General features: G+C 28.6%; 9 protein-coding genes across 9 annotated transcripts; 2 read left to right on the top strand and 7 right to left on the bottom strand.

Annotated features, from left to right (window-relative positions):
• Positions 1 to 13: 13 nt before the first annotated feature.
• Positions 14 to 1,699, bottom strand: BN7_2985 (High-affinity glutamine permease; the record flags this gene model as incomplete). The annotated part of the gene is made up of 1 exon (XM_011276412.1): positions 14 to 1,699. One exon carries the CDS (start codon positions 1,697 to 1,699, stop codon positions 14 to 16), a length of 1,686 nt encoding a protein of 561 aa, XP_011274714.1.
• A 618-nt stretch (positions 1,700 to 2,317) lies between these two features.
• On the top strand, positions 2,318 to 3,373 carry BN7_2984 (Chromosomal replication initiator protein dnaA; the record flags this gene model as incomplete). The annotated part of the gene is made up of 1 exon (XM_011276411.1): positions 2,318 to 3,373. The coding sequence occupies one exon, from the start codon at positions 2,318 to 2,320 to the stop codon at positions 3,371 to 3,373; it is 1,056 nt and encodes a 351-aa protein (XP_011274713.1).
• A 111-nt stretch (positions 3,374 to 3,484) lies between these two features.
• BN7_2983 (COP9 signalosome complex subunit 2) lies at positions 3,485 to 4,816 on the bottom strand (the record flags this gene model as incomplete). Its single annotated transcript, XM_011276410.1, has 1 exon — positions 3,485 to 4,816. One exon carries the CDS (start codon positions 4,814 to 4,816, stop codon positions 3,485 to 3,487), a length of 1,332 nt encoding a protein of 443 aa, XP_011274712.1.
• A 322-nt stretch (positions 4,817 to 5,138) lies between these two features.
• MAS1 (mitochondrial processing peptidase) lies at positions 5,139 to 6,584 on the top strand (the record flags this gene model as incomplete). The annotated part of the gene is made up of 1 exon (XM_011276409.1): positions 5,139 to 6,584. One exon carries the CDS (start codon positions 5,139 to 5,141, stop codon positions 6,582 to 6,584), a length of 1,446 nt encoding a protein of 481 aa, XP_011274711.1.
• Positions 6,585 to 6,689: 105 nt separating this feature from the next.
• NGG1 (histone acetyltransferase NGG1) lies at positions 6,690 to 8,846 on the bottom strand (the record flags this gene model as incomplete). The annotated part of the gene is made up of 1 exon (XM_011276408.1): positions 6,690 to 8,846. The coding sequence occupies one exon, from the start codon at positions 8,844 to 8,846 to the stop codon at positions 6,690 to 6,692; it is 2,157 nt and encodes a 718-aa protein (XP_011274710.1).
• A 624-nt stretch (positions 8,847 to 9,470) lies between these two features.
• BN7_2980 (uncharacterized protein) lies at positions 9,471 to 10,178 on the bottom strand (the record flags this gene model as incomplete). Its single annotated transcript, XM_011276407.1, has 1 exon — positions 9,471 to 10,178. One exon carries the CDS (start codon positions 10,176 to 10,178, stop codon positions 9,471 to 9,473), a length of 708 nt encoding a protein of 235 aa, XP_011274709.1.
• Positions 10,179 to 10,981: 803 nt separating this feature from the next.
• On the bottom strand, positions 10,982 to 11,914 carry RSM24 (mitochondrial 37S ribosomal protein mS35; the record flags this gene model as incomplete). The annotated part of the gene is made up of 1 exon (XM_011276406.1): positions 10,982 to 11,914. The coding sequence occupies one exon, from the start codon at positions 11,912 to 11,914 to the stop codon at positions 10,982 to 10,984; it is 933 nt and encodes a 310-aa protein (XP_011274708.1).
• Positions 11,915 to 12,292: 378 nt separating this feature from the next.
• HMO1 (Hmo1p) lies at positions 12,293 to 13,207 on the bottom strand (the record flags this gene model as incomplete). The annotated part of the gene is made up of 2 exons (XM_011276405.1): positions 12,293 to 13,101; positions 13,171 to 13,207. The coding sequence occupies 2 exons, from the start codon at positions 13,205 to 13,207 to the stop codon at positions 12,293 to 12,295; spliced, it is 846 nt and encodes a 281-aa protein (XP_011274707.1).
• Positions 13,208 to 14,601: 1,394 nt separating this feature from the next.
• BN7_2977 (Immunoglobulin superfamily member) lies at positions 14,602 to 15,864 on the bottom strand (the record flags this gene model as incomplete). The annotated part of the gene is made up of 1 exon (XM_011276404.1): positions 14,602 to 15,864. One exon carries the CDS (start codon positions 15,862 to 15,864, stop codon positions 14,602 to 14,604), a length of 1,263 nt encoding a protein of 420 aa, XP_011274706.1.
• Positions 15,865 to 16,818: the final 954 nt, after the last annotated feature.

Raw genomic sequence — 16,818 nt, 5'->3', positions numbered from 1 at the left:
TATTGTCAACCGTTTAAAAAAGCCAATTTGAAATTTTTTGCCAAATATTTGGATTTAAATAAGCTTTTGTATTTTGTCTTTGTTCTAAATATTCCATTTCATGTTGTTCAACTTCATCTAATCCAGTAAATAAATCAGCTTCAGCAGAATTGATCATTTTAGTTCTTTTGATCAATTTATAACCAATATAAACGACAATATCTAATAAAATCATTAAATAACTTGTTAAAAAACTACCAATATCCCATCTTCCTGGCATTAATGAAGTGTAACCTAACGCACCAACCATACATGCGGTCATAAACATACCAAATAACACAGTAAAAGGTTGAAACCATGATTTGAATCTAAATTTTGATTTATCAATTCCCTGTGCTTTACAAGCTCTCCAAAACCCAAAATAAGTAATACTCATCAAAAAATAATTTGTAACTTGAGCACCTGTAATAACATTAACAATCCAAGTTAATACACGACCTGTTGAAGTACTTAATTGTAGTAAAGATAATAATGAAAAACAAAACGCAACACCAACACAAAATATTGGAACTCCATTTTTAGTACAATATTGGAAAAATTTTGGTGCAAATCCATTTTCTGAAAGAGCAAATAAAGTTCTTGAACAACAATAAACATATGAATTACCAGCTGAAAATGCTGAAGTAACACATAAAGCATTAACAATATGTGGAAGGACTTTAATGTTCAAATTATTCATTGCAATGACATAAGGAGAAAAAGCACCATTTGAACCACCACCAGTTTCAGCTAAATGAACTAAAGTTTCATCATTTGAAGCAATTAAAACACCAACACAAAGTGAACCTAAAACATAAAATATAAATAATCTATAAAACACAGATTTAAAAGATTTTGCTAAAACTTTACGAGTTTCTTGACCTGCTTCACCTGCAACCATACAAAGATATTCAGGTCCAACACATGTAAAACATGCAATACTTAAAGAAGACATAAATCCATGAAATCTACCCATTGACCCCGTGGTTATATATTCAACCATTGGACCTGGATTTTGCCAATATCTAAATCCAAATGCATCATTTTGTGGATTCCCACCAACCATTGTTATAAATGTGAAAAATACTAACCCAATAGCTAAAATTAATTTCCCCAATGATAACCAAAATTCACATTCACCAAAATATTTAACAGCAAATACATTTAATAATGTATAAATGAAAATTTGCATAACAAAAGTTATTGCAGGTGAATAATCATCTCTCCAAAAATGAATCATTGAATTAACTGCAGTAATTTCAAAAGGAACTAATATACCAGTCATTAACCAATAATTCATCCCCACGATAGCTTCAAATGCTTCATCAACACAACGACCAGCCATTTGGATAAAAGGTGCATGGATAGGTAAATAACAAACCATTTCACCTATTGAAGCAATAATACAAAAAATTATTGAAGACCATATTGTGAAAGCCATAAATAAATTTGCAGGACCACCATTTAAGAGACCACCAGATATAGTAACAAATAATGCAGTACCCACGGAACCACCAATTGCAATTAAATTTATTGTTCTTGAATTTAAAGTACGATGAGTTGTATTAATTGATGTTATTGAAGTTTGTGAATCTTTATCAATTATTTGAGGTTTGAAAAGTTCATTTGGTTTTATTTCCTTTTCAATATCACTGTTGCTTGGTTGATTGAACTGTGACATGGTTTTGTGGGTATTAATTAATTAGTACTCATTATGTTACTTTTCAATTCTACCCATTTTCTGGATATTTATATAAACAAGCAGAAATACCAAGATATCAACGAGTTTCTTTATCGATGACCTTATAAACTGTACTTTATCAACAATTCTTTGCTCCTCAATTTGCAACCAGCCAAGATCAATAAGATGAATATTGTTATCACAGTTTTATTATCATGACAATTATCTCAAAGCATATTTTTGTTTAGCAATCGATATTTTTACCTAAATTGGTATTGTTATACCAATCGATTCCCCACAAAGACAATAGAAGGAAATTTAAAGTGTATAAATATGAAATAAAAGTGAAATAAAGTGAAATAAAGTGAAATAAAGTTAATTGAATTAAACTTTTATTCTTGACTTCCTAAAACGGTATTTCCGGTGCTTATTTCCACGTGATTTAATTTGCAAGTTCCGACCTATTTTTCCGCGAATTCATTTTATTCGCGAATTGTTTGGATTCTTTTTTTTCAATATTGGCCATTCGTTGAAAATATAAATGATATTGAAATTGATTGAAGTGATTGATATATTATTGACTTGATTGTTGATAGCTTTTGGTTTTGAGAGGATACAATGTTTAGAAACCAAGTGCACAGACTAACATCTGTGAGATTCAACTCATCCACATCTGCTGGTGATATCGATGCATTATTAGAAAGGGTAAAGAATTTAACAAAAGGTTTTGCAGAAACTAAAAATTCAAATCAAATTAATAGACCAAAACCAAATTTAAGAGAAAAATATACTAAAAGATCTATAAATCATGGTGAAATAACTCAAGCTATGGATGATTTCTCTACAAATCCATCAAATCAAAATAAAAATTTCAATAATAATAATAGAAGACAATCTTATCAAAGAAATAATTTTAATTCAAATAATCAACAATCAAATAGATTAACTCCAGATGAATTTAGATCACAACAAAGAAAAAGTCTTACTACACCTCCAAGACCTGTAAATATAGATAGACCAACTGAAAGAATCATTCGTGGTAGAACTGAAAGACCTGAAAGATCTGAAAGATCACCAAGAGTTCAAAGAGCTCCAAGAGATTTCAATGGTGAAAGAACTGATTTCGCAAGAGGTGCTCCAAGATCAGGTGCTCCAAGAGGTGGTCCAAGAGGTGGTCCAAGAAATGGTCAAAGAAATGGTCAAAGAGGTCCTGGTGGTTCAAAAGGTGGTGCAAGAGGTTCAAAGAATGCTAAAAATTTCAAACAAAGAAGATCAACAGGTAATGATTTACCAGCTGTTAATTTAAATTTACAAAATGTTGTTGAAGATTATAAATTACAAGTACCAACTTTACAAGAATTATTGAAAACTTCACCATTATTATCACATGATGAACATTCAAGAATTTTGAAAACAATTCGTTCATCATTAAATCATAATTCTGCTTCACATTTTAATGCTAATACAGTTTTTAAAGGTGATTTACAAAAAATTGATTTATCAAAATTTGAATCACATTTAAAAAATAAAAATTTAAAATTTAATGCTTCAATTGTTGCAAATTCTCTTGATAAGAATAATACTATTGATTATGAAACTAAATTGAAAATATTAGGTCCATTAATTGGTGCAGCTTCTGCAAAAGATTTACCATCACCATCAATTAATTCATAGTCATGTTTATAGTTGTTATGAAAATCTACATGTACATATATTCCATTATCTAGTTGTAGTACTTTTATTTCATTAATTCGTTATATAAATCACTAGTATATCAGCAGTTTATCATGCATTATTATAAATCACACCTTCAATGAAATCTAATTTGATATTTTTGATTTGTTCATTATTACTTAAATTCAAAAAACTATCTTCAATAAATTCAACATTTAAATTTAATTTTTCACAAATTTTCAATATAGATAATCTTTTGAATGGTTTAATATAATTAATCAATGTTTGTAATTTGAAAATTTTTTCAATAGTTTTCAAATGTTGAATTAAAAATCCATCATCTTTCTCCAATTTAAATAATAAATTTAAAGTTTCCATAAATTCATCATGTTTTAATGATTCAAATGTATTTATTAATTTAATATATTTTAAAATTCTTTCATCTTTTAAAAAAAATTTTGTTTCTTGACTTTCAAATTTATTAATTTCATTATTACTTAATATTGAAGTAATAATTAAATATTTTAATATTATAATTCTTTTAGATTGATTACCAACTTCATCATAATTTTTAAAACTTTCGTAAAATTCAATTGAGGCCTGCTCATAATTTTCATCCTTCATATACATTTTACCACCACATTCTTTTATAATTGCATTAATTCTTGGATGTGGAATTGTACTTTGAATTGATAATGTCTTTCTATATAACTCTTTTAATTTGGTTCCTGCCCCTGGTGTATTATCATCTGAATGTAATTGAATTTCAATAGAATATAATTCTAATAAATATGTATTTTTGGTTAATTCAGACATTTTATCAAGTAATTCATATAAATGATTCAATAATTTTTTAGAATCTTCTAATTTTTTCAATTCAATGAATACATGAATTTTTTTCAAATTTGCCTTTAAATTTAATCGATCATTACCATTTTGACAATCTTGGATAAATGTATTTAAAAAATCTAATTGTAAATTTGATGGTAATCCAATATAACTATCCAATATCCTACTCAAACTATCTTCAACATATCCTCTTGTTATCTTATTCAAATCCAATTGAAATATTTGTCTATAATGTGATATGAATCCATCATATTTCTCTAATTTATATTCAATTTTAATCAATTGCTTTAAAGCTTTAAATTTATATTCAATCAATTCCTCCACTGATGAATCAGAATTCGAGTCTTCAATCTTCAAAATAGCTTCATATATCCCAATTGCTCTTTCTGGATCATCTTGTTTTGTATTCTTAGCATTATAATACAATGCTTCAGCTGAATTTTCATCATTATCATCACCATTACCATCACTTTGATCTTCATCACCAATTGAATTCATATCTTCATCAGCCAATCCATCATCATCATCTTCAAACTCAAAGTCGTATGACTCTCCGTCACCATCGGACATCATGAAATCCTCTTCATCAGACATGTTTACCAGCACTCAACTCCTTATAACAAACTAAATTTGTGTTGATTGTTTTTGATTTCATTTTGCCATTCAATTAATTTTGATGATTTTAATAAAAATTGACGGCTTCTATGTGGGACATTCCGGTTTGGCCCATCACATAGTTGAGAATATTCAGTCACATGATTGATGGTCGGAATTCTTTTTTCCGTTTCTAGACTTTATTATTAGTAAAAAAGAACCAGAAAGCCATAATGAATTACTATTTTGAATATTTATAAATCATAGGTTTCTACTTCTTTTTGATTACTTTGGGAATACTATTGCTACACAGAATATTAAGATGCTACGTGCGCTATCAATGAAAAGGGCCCTAGGGTTTGGTCAAAGAAACATTACAAGAAATTTGGCCACTGCTACTTCAACTACTTCAGCTTCTTCAACTTCAAATTTAGCTTCAACTTTACCAATTACTCAAACTTCAACTTTATCAAATGGGTTAACTGTTGCTTCTGAATATATCCCACATTCTTCCACTGCCACTGTGGGGATTTGGATTGATGCTGGTTCAAGAGCTGAAAATGCTAAAAATAATGGTACTGCACATTTCTTAGAACATTTAGCATTTAAAGGTACAACTGCAAGATCTCAATTAGCTTTAGAATTAGAAATTGAAGATTTAGGTGCTCATTTGAATGCTTATACATCAAGAGAAAATACTGTTTATTATGCTAAATCTACTGAAAAGGATATTCCAAATGCTATTAATGTTTTATCTGATATTTTAACAAAATCTACTTTAGAACCAAAAGCTATTGAAAGAGAACGTGATGTTATAATAAGAGAATCTGAAGAAGTTGATAAGATGTATGATGAAGTTGTTTTCGATCATTTACATGCAATTTGTTATAAGAATCAACCTTTAGGTCGTACAATCCTAGGTCCTTTAGAAAATATTAGAACTATTCAAAGAGATGATTTGAAAAATTATATTGAAAAAAATTATGCAGGTGATCGTATGGTTTTAGTTGGTACAGGTTCTGTTAATCATGAAGATTTAGTTAAATATGCTGATAAATATTTTAATCATTTAAAACCTTCACCAAAAAAATTACCATTAGGTACTCCTCGTGGTGAATTACCTGTTTTCCATGGTGATGAAATTAAAATTCAAGATGATTCAATACCAAATACTCATTTAGCAATTGCTGTTGAAGGTGTAAGTTGGTCTGGTGCTGATTATTTCACTGCTTTAGTTACACAATCTATTGTTGGTAATTGGGATAGATCACTTGGTACAGGATCAAATTCACCATCTCAATTAGCTTTAAATGTTGCAAATGGTATTAATGGTGAACCTTTAGCTAATTCTTATATGTCTTTTTCAACAAGTTATTCAGATACAGGTCTTTGGGGTGTTTATTTAACAGCTGATAAATCAACAGATTTAAAAAATGTATTAAATGAAATTACAAATGAATGGAATAGATTGAAAAAAGGTGATATAACTGATGATGAAATTAAAAGAGCAAAAGCTCAATTAAAAGCTTCATTATTATTAAGTCTTGATGGTTCTACTGCAATTGCTGAAGATATTGGTAGACAAATTGTTACAACTGGTAAAAGATTAAGTCCTGAAGAAGTTTTCGAAAAAGTTGATGTTATAAATAAAGATGATGTTGTTAATTGGGCTAATTATAGATTAAAAGATAAACCTGTTTCAATTGCTGCTGTTGGTACTGTTCATTCATTACCTCCTTTAAAAGATATTAGAAAAGCTTTAGCTTAAGCTCCATATCTCATTTTCTTGTATATATATTCTCTTTAATGAAATACCTTATTTATATAAAACTACATGTTCATATTGTATTATAATACAAAATTTTAAATTCATTCATTGTTGTTGTTGTAAAACTAAATCTTCACCATCTTCATAATCTTCTTCTTCTTCTTCATCTAAATCACCTTTACTGAAAACACTTTCTTTTGGTATTCTTTTCATATTACCACCATCAGGTTTTTCAAATAATGGACCAATTCTATTAATCCATCTAATTCTTTTCTCTAATAATGATTTTATTGCAGAATTTGCTGCAGCTTGATGTGCTTGTTGAGCTTGTTGTTGAATTTGAACAGATGGTGGTACAGATGATCCATGAGTATTTGATGATGAACCTGATGCAGTTTTCTTTTTTTTATGTTTTGGTACACGAATTCTTTTCAAATATGCACTATCAACTTGTTTATCTAAATCATCTAATATAGATAAATACTCTTGCCATGCTAATTGATTTTCAATAATTGGTAATAATTCCTTTTTTCTTTTATTATTTCTTCTTGATACTGTTTTTAATTCATTTTGTAATTGACGTAGCTCTGTTGAAACTTCATCATCTTGAGGATTCATCCAATCAGGTTCTTGATCTTCATCATCATCTTTATTGTTATTATTATTATTATTTTCATTATTATTTGATGAACCATTTTGTGAATTTAAATTCATGAAAATTCCAATATATTTTAATTCTCTTTTCAATCTATCTTCTAATGAATTATAATCTGCATTAACACTTGATACTTTCCAACCTTGTTGTTCAGGTAATGCACTTGTACTTGTTCTTGGTTCATTATTTATTGTATTTGAAGCAGTTATAGTAATATCATCATCATTTTTCTCATTATTGTTATTGTTGTTTGTAGTTGTTGTTGTTGTTGTATTATTTGAATTCGTTATATTATTATCAATAGATCCATTTTCATTTCCTTTATCATCTTTTAATATAGCTGATAATAATCTTGAAACTAAAGGTCCACAACTAACATCTTCAGTCTCTAATACATCATCATTCAAATCAGTTGAAGATTTTTTTGGTAATATTGAATCATGAGTTACTCTTGATGGTGGTGGTGAATAATTTGAAGAATTTTCCTCTTCATTCCAAACTAATGAATATAATTGACCCAAATTTGGAATTAAATATGGAGTTAAATTTGGATCGTAATTTGAATCATTTGTCAAAGCATCAGTCATTATATATTTATTTTTCAAAAATTTTAAATCATCTTCTGTAAAATTTCTATAAAAATTTTCAATAAAACTTTGAAATGTAGCAAATTGAACCTGATTTGATGGTTTACTTTTACTAAAATCAATATCAGGTATTGGACCTGGTAATAAATCTTTTAAATCATTTTTTGGGTAAGAAGAAACTGCATATTTTTTTTTCAGATATTCATCACCAGATTCTTCTAATCCACCATCTTTATCTGAAAATAATCCTAATGCAATAGCAGCTGCAGGTAATGTTTGAGATGTAACAAATTCTGATTTTGGGTTACGAACTGATGGATCATTTTCTATTTCTTCTTGATGACTTAATTTCCTCTTTGATGGTGATGATTTTAAATCATCTTTCGGTATATCAACAAGCACATCTTCATCTTTTGTAATGGTTTCAGCTGCGCTTGGTGGTGGTGTTGTATCAGCAAGAGGTTTATCTTCATCTTCATCTTCATCTTCATCGTCTTCATCTTCTTTTTTCACTTTTTTCTCATTGTCTTCATCTTTTGTATCAACTTCATCTTTATTAGGACTTGAACTAATATCTTCCATCTTTACATCATCTTCTTCATCTTTCTTCAAGTCTTTTGATTCTGAATCTTTTGGTATTGGGGTTGCTTCAGCTGTGAAAACATCACTATCATCCATTTCAATATCTTCATCTTCTTGTACTTCTCCATTATTCACTTTCAATTGTCTTGTAACTTGTTCAATAGTGAGTTCATCATGATTTGATACAATTTCCAATTGATCATTTAGCTTCACTAATGATTTCCTCAATGATTCTAAAGTTGATATGGATGGTATTATTCTTGTACTTTCACCATTAAGTAATCCGATGTCTTTATCAAATTGTATTCCTAAATTATCAAGAATTTCTTGTAACGTTATTGATGGAGATGATGACTTTATGGATTTTTTTGCAGATGCTTTACCCGCAGTAGAGGAAGTCTTCCCAATCTTTCTTCTCCCGTGTCCTCTTGGTGGCATGCTGTATCAACTTTATTCAATTATTTTGAGGTTGAAATTCCCACTGTTTTGATGATTTTGAGTTGATTCAAATTGACAGTTTTGACGCCAAATTTGTTTATAATTTTGTGCTTATTGTTTTCAATTAATCAACGAATCTGTAAAATTCGCGGAAATTTAAAATATTGAATTCCGGGTTGACTTGGGTCGAAAGTGAGATAACTACATCAAGTATATAAACTTTTCAATCAATTAAATATTTCAATTAAAAACCATCAAAGATTACTTATGATTCACTGATTGGTGTGCAGTCCAGATAACCTTCAACGGAGAATTTGTTTGGAGTTCCGCTTGAGCAAAAATTTTCGAAAGAAGGTGCTTTGACATTTTTGAAAACACAACTAACTATAGATTGATCTTGATTTTGGTGTTGAAAATTCCAACTCGTCACACGAAATATACCTTTAATAAATGAATTTTCAAGTCTAAACCTTGTGAGTGGATATATACCGATATTAGTTAAATTATCTGCTCTGAAGTTTCTCAATATAATTTTTGGATCAACTGTTAAATCAAAATAACAACCAACAAAGATCATTGATAGATAAGGAAAATTCAAATTCTCATAGATCTGATCAATTCCAGTTATAGCCAGCCGCTTAAAAAGCTTTTTATATCTTTCAGCTCAAACACATTCTTAAGGGCTGATGAACAATCACCATCGATTAACAATTTTCCCAATTTTGGTAAAGAGAACTTAATCACACTAGATTTACCTGTACATTGATATAAACGAAGTGATTTAACATTTCTCAAACTCATCCAATTTGGATCCAATTCAACTTTTTCGAAAGCCATCACCTCTAATTTACCAAAGTCAAACATCATAAGGTTTCCAAGATTGGTTCTTGCAAATTCAATTAATGACTTAATCGAACGATAATGAGCACTATTGTCATATGTATTTTTGAACTCCACCAAATCAGCATAATCTATTATACAATCCAAACATGGCTCGTAAATACTCTGTAGAATTATTGAACTGAAACTAGCATTCACCTTGCTCAATATTGACGGATAAAAATTGTGAGGTATAACTTCAAACATAAATAAAACAGCAAAAGTCTGAAGTTGAAATTTATTTGGGTCAATGTCAGCAGAGTTTATAACTTTTCCGGGATAATCTCTATCTTTTTCATTCAGTTCCTTATCATGTGTCACAATAATAGTTGTAAATTCACAATCCATTTTTGCATGCAATAAAGGAATTGATAAAGCATTTTGTAAAGTTTCAAAATCCAATCGGATCAATACTTGAATTAATACTTCAGATGGTAGTTCAATGATATTCATTTCTATGGTGAGCCTATTTCAATATCAACTTTGTATTGTAAGGAAAGCTGATAACCTCTCCATTGTCTATTTATATATACATTTTCTAAGTCTGAATAGGGGCTAGTAAAATTGAAAGTTAATATATTATCCATAAGGTATTGTTAGAAACACACGGTTTGACACAAAAGATAACAAGAAGTTTTTAATATATGCAGTAGGGTATAAAACTCGTTTGTTCTATAAATCTTATGTTACAGCTGCTTGTTTAGAATCATGGCACCAACTAAGTACGTTTTGCTTATAAGAAGACCGACACTGACAAGTGACAACCCTGACCATAAACCATAAACCATAGCTTTCGCGTGAATCATATGATATATCTTGAAACGCCCGAATTGTATCAAATATTTCAAAACCCATTCATTATATTTTATATAAATTATAATACCACAAATTTGTATATAAAAATATATTCATTTGAATACTTATAATTTAATAAACAAATAATGTTAGTATACATATACTTCAAATTGTATTTCAATGAAGTTATTTCAGGAACTCATTAGTTTTGGGGATAATATTTGTTAGTAAAGAACATCTATGAAAACGCGGGCGGGTTTTTGACTGATCGTAGAATATTTGAATTCCCCATTATTTTGCAAACTTGAATTACAAAGAAATTTTACTACAACTATTTATTCATAAACTTCAAATTTCAATGTATTTTTATATATACAAATTATATTCTTTTTATTACAAGATTATTCATTTCATATGCAGCTTTAAATCTTTCTTTTATCCTTTATATTAGTTTTCAAAAATCATTTTTCATAAGATGCTAATCTTTCAGCTTCTCTTTTTTCATATAAATAATCTAATACAGTTTTTTCAACTTTTGGTGCATCTTCTGGTCTTTTCCATTCTTCTGGGAATTGTACTTTTCTAATTTCTTTAATTCTATTTTTACGTTTTCTTTCTTTTGCAAAAATATGACGTTTATCTAATGGAATATCAAGAAATTTATCAGCATTTGGATCTTTTGATTCTGAAATTAATGTTTTTAAAGTATCTAATAAATATCTTGTATTTTGTAAAGTTTCTGGAAATTTTTCACTTGACATTTTAAATTCATCATTTCTATAATCATATCTTGTACCTGAAATTAATCTGAATTTATGTAATTCTTCATTATTTAAACCTAATTCTTCAGTTTTTAAAGTTAAAACAACTTTTTTATTAATTGGTAAATCTTCTTCACCTAAAATTGAAGTATATTTTAAATTAATTGGTTTATTTTTTGGTGGTTGATATTCTTGACGATATTTAGCTAAATGAGGCATTTCATATGCAGCAATTCTATTATATTTTCTTCTTTCTCTATGATTTTTAATTTTAACTTGTGCAGGTTCTGGATATTCATCTAAAGTTAAAGGTTGATCAAAAATTTTTGTTGAATTTAATGGTAATCCATCAATTTCTGCATGAGCTAAATCACCATCCCAATAAATTTGTTCCAATTGTTGTGGAGTATAACCATATTCTTTTGCATGTTTTTTCAAAGCTTGTAATTCAATTTCAGATTTTCTATAATTTAATGATAATTCATATTTTCTTTTTAAATGTAAATCGAAAACTTGTTCAGCATTTAAATCTAACCATTTTGATGGTGTTTTATATAAAGGTTTTTGAGAATTCAGTATTTTAGAACTAGTTGAGAATGATCTCACTATACTTCTTTGACCAATACCAAACATTTTTGAATAGATTTAGACAGTCTAGTATGAAATATAGCTATTCGAGTTGATCTAACTACCTTTCAATCTATACTATAATCAACTTTTTTTTTGACCAACGATTGAAAAATAAATGGATGGTGTTTGGATGAAAAAAAAAAAAAAATCGTGATTAAATAATCAGAAATTTTTGTTGTGATTATATAATTTATTACAAATCAATATAAGCTTCGAGGAGTATTTGTTTACTTCTTAAAAATTCATATAAAACAAAATATAAACGTATAGTAAACAATTAATTATATATATATGATACAGTCATAAGTAATCAAGTAAAAAAACATTTTAAAAGAAGTGAAAAATAGAAAAGGTATCAAAAAAGATTTGTTGTTCCTTTTTTTAAACATGAAGTGATAAATCACCAGGATTTGTTGAAACACCTTCTGGAATACCAGATTTTCTCTTTTTACTCTTCTTTTTTTTATCTTTTTTTTCACTTGAACCATCATGATCTCTTTTTTTAGATTTATCTTTTAAAAGATATGAAGGAATTGGAACAGGAGCAGGATTTGGACCAGTTATAATTGGTGCAATACCATTTCTTTTATCTTCTAAATATTTTTCTTTTACACGTTGATAAGTTTCCAATTCTTCATTATAAGCTTCTTTCCATTTTTCTTTTTCTAATTCACCCAATTCATTCCATTTTTTAGAAATTTCTTGAGTAATTTCTGTTGATGATAAAGCTGGTAAACCTTTTGAAGATCTTTCTTCTCTTAAAGCTTGACGAATATAAGCAGAATAAGCAAAAAAAACAGTTAATGGTTTTTTTGGAGCATTTGGATCTTTTTCAACTTTCTTTTTAGCAGGTTTTTCTTGTTCAGTTGATGATGATTGTTGTTGTTGTTGTTGATGTTGTAATTGTTGTTGATGATGTTGATGTTGTTGTGGTTGAGTAGCTTGAGATGGTAAAACTTGATCTGGTAAAACTAAACTATTTAAAGATAAAGTAGGATCAATTGAAGAATTTGAAGCAATTAATCTTGCAGTATCATTAACACCATTTGTTGCAGAAGTTAAGATTCTTAAAGAATCACCTAATTGTCTGAAAACTTCAGTGGAATCTTCTTCTGTTGTTAATGAAGCATTATAAAAATCAACTGTGGCACTTGAAGCTTCATTAGCAGCTTTTGATAATTCGTAAAGAGCTGAAACAAGCTGGAGGTTGTTAGTTTATCATTGTTTTGACGCGTTTGTTTTGATTGTTGATTGTTTACTTACTTGATCTTTAGCAATTTTTAAATGGGCAGACATTGTTATGTTTTAAGGGATCTCTGTTTAAGTTTTTAAAGGGAATCCTGTGTAGAATTGTACAAAGAAGTTGTTGAAAATTTAGTGGGAAATTTGATCCTTTATTAGAGAAAAAAAAAATTTGGTTGGGAGTTTCAGTGAACGAATCACCGTGGGACTTGTGGGTGATTCTGGGCCCGATCTCTAGGTGGTTTGTAGGAAAATTTAAAAATTTAGCGCGCTCTACTGGGAGAATGTTTTCCCATCAAGTGCCTCTTATGACTCTGTCTAGAGTTTTACTCTGAAACAGCCCAGGGTGTGTCCGCCTACTGCCTACAACTCGTCTGACTACTATCCTTTAAGAGTTCGGCTTAAAATTGAAACCGGCTTAATTCTTTGCTGAACTTGGTCATCCGTTTGAATTTTTCTTTGTTGGCTGCTTCACTACTTCACTACTTCACTACGTAGTACGTACTTTCCTTTAAAATTGTTTCGAGTTCCCTACGTTCCCCCAAATTTCCCACAAGCCTTGGTAATTTTTAGAAAGAAGAAAACAAACTTCATTGTAGATCATTTCCCTTTATGGGTATGCGGTCGTTCCTTTTGAGGAAATTCCTAGGCACAAATTTAACATTTCAGCCTAAAAGTATAGGCAGTAGGCAGTAGGCACGGGGGATACCTTTTGAGGTGTTCACTGTTATCCCGGTAAAATTCGGTGGAACGGATAAACGCCTGAATCTTTGAAACGCTCTTGTGTATAAGTGGGGCAAGAAAGAAGTTGAAATTAAGAGAGATCTGCCTAATCTGCCTATCTGCCTATGAAGATTGGGCACCCAGCTGGTGAGTTTATGAGGAAATGAGGAGATGAGTCTAATCTTTTTAACACCATCCCGCTATAGGCTGTAAGCTTAATCCGCCTATAAGCCTAAATCTACTTAATCTGCCTAAATGCTCTTTTCGCAATGAACTACTTTTCTAATTCTCTGTCTATTCTGCCTACCGCCTACTCCTTCCACTGGCTATTCCCTGTCTATCTGCCTAATAAATTTCCTAATAATTTTCCTCTCGAGAGTCTCACTAGCTACTTGAATTAGTTCTATGATCTATCTTCTACAATGATTTTTTTCTGATGCAATTATTTTTTTTATTAGCAAAGGTATTTAAACAAAAATGAATTGAAAAATAAATAGATTGAATGAAAATAATATGATATAAATGAAGATGAAAATAATGAATAATTAAATGTCTAGCAGTTAATTTAACAGAATCCAGTCTGTGTTTTTTTATTGGTTTTTAATATATTCTTTATATGATTTTATGAGGTTTTGATATGCAAATAAAATAAAATTAATAGCTGCTTTGAATATGAAGTCTTTATAATTATATGGTCTTTAATAATGGTTGATCAATAGTCTTTTTTAATATTCAAATTTAATATCCATTTCCAAGATATTTAATTCATCTTTTGCACCTAATCTCCAACAAGGTCTATTAGTTTGATAATTAAATTGAATTGATTCATCTTGAGGCATAAATTTATTAAAAATTTTTAATAATTCAAATTTAATCTTTATTGAATCAATTTTTGAATTTGAAGTTTTCAATAATTTTAAATTTATAATTATATTCTTCAAATCATGAATCAAGAAATCATTATTTAAATCACAATCAAATAAATCAAATTTTATAGTTAAATAAATATGATTTGATGGGAAATTATTAATTAATTTAGATGATTCAATTTCAGAAGTTTTATCATTAAATTTTGAAATTTTATAAAAAAATTCATAAATTTTATATTCAAGGACTTTATTTTTATTAATTGATAATTTTTGTACTTTTGTTGCATTTGGATTTAATAATGGTGAAATTTCTAAATCTTGGAAAACATATTTTGATACAAATAAATCATCAACTTTAATTTTTTGTAAAAATGAATGTTTTGGTTTAAAAATTAACATATCTGAATAATATTCATGATTTGAATTAATTTTAAATTTAGGTGGTGGTGGTGATTTTGCAGTTTTTGTTGCTTTTTCTAATAATTCTTGTTTTAATTCTTGAATTATTTTATTTTCAATTGCAATTTTTTGTTGAATTGTTAATTGATCTTTTTTTGGTTCATTTGATTTTTTATGAATTTTAGATGATTTATTATTTATTGGTGATGATAATGATGAAGATCTTGATGAAGGGTTTGAAGATGGATTTGAAGATGAATTTGATGAAAAACTTGATATTGAAGTTAAAGATGAAGATCTTGTTAAACTTGATATTGAAGAAGTTGGACTTAAAGAATAAATATGATTAACATTATTAATATGATTTGGATTTATTGGAAGTGGTTTGAAAACAATTGGTTTCTTAAAATTTGAAAAATTTGATATTGATGGTAATTTAATTGAATTCATTATTGGTCTATTATCAACTTTTGTTATATGGAAATTATAATTTTGTTGTGGTTGATGATGTGGAATTGATCGTGGTTGATGATTATAATTTGGATTCCATTGAATTTGTTGTTGTTGTTGATATTGACCATGATTCCATTGTTGACCTAATGATTGATTTGAGATGGTTGGACTTGGTAAAGGAGGTGCAGGTGGTTGTTGATATTGATATTGATTAACTTGATATTGATGATAAGAAGGAATAGGATATTGATATTGTTGATGATACATTTTGCAAAGTTGATTAGTTTATAAAGAAATGAAGAAAAGATTCATAGATTTCAAAAGGAATTTGAAACGTTTATATACAAAATCAATTTGATCCTTATAATAATCTGATCTAGACTTTTCAATTTTTCTTATAAGATCATAATTTAAATTAATTTGATGTATCTTGATCAATGCATAAATTGTGCATAAAATGAGCATCAAAGCATCAAATTTAAAATGTGTTACTGTAAGTTAATGTCACGACAATTGTAATTGTTTGTCCATAAATTACCGGTGTCCACTGTCCTATTGTCTTATTGTCTTATTGTAGTTTTTTATTGTCTGTCCCAGATTATTACATATAAATTTAAACGAGTACCATAAATTTGAACCAGATCTTCGTATTTTTTGATATTTTATCCGATGAGTTAATAAGTACCTTGAGATCAATCAAAATTATAACAGCACTTAAGCACACAGATACCTATTTACTGTTTTGTATGGAGAGATGAAACGTTTGACTTATGGACCTAATATATAATGGTCTTGACTGTTGGAGTCTTGACGTGGGGGATAGGGATTTCTCCGATATAAACAATAATTTTATAGGTACAAGTAGTTTTGATTTATAAACTATGAGAGATCATTTATCAGATCATTTATAGCTTATCAAATCTGTGGTGTAGATGTTAATTTAACAAGTTACCAACGAGTTTATCGGTGTTATCTATCGATATATCATGTAGTGTGCCACCTTTTGTTGAGCCTTAGCCTTAATTATATGTAGATCTGTACTTAGCGTTTGTAATTATATATCAACCAACCAAATGAGAAGTTGGGTAACATGTTGGTAACAAGACAAGATACATGAACCTATTACTTAATTTATCCCTTAGAATTAATCATATATGTACAATGTACACATTAATCTAATCATTTGTACTAGATTTGGAACACAATTGACATTCAACTTTA

This window comes from Wickerhamomyces ciferrii, contig 00078 (assembly GCF_000313485.1).
Source record: "Wickerhamomyces ciferrii WGS project CAIF00000000 data, strain NRRL Y-1031 F-60-10, contig 00078, whole genome shotgun sequence".
NCBI lineage: Eukaryota > Fungi > Ascomycota > Saccharomycetes > Phaffomycetales > Wickerhamomycetaceae > Hansenula > Hansenula ciferrii.
Note: the sequence above shows the minus strand (reverse complement) of the source record. Positions and strands in the feature narration are given on the sequence as shown.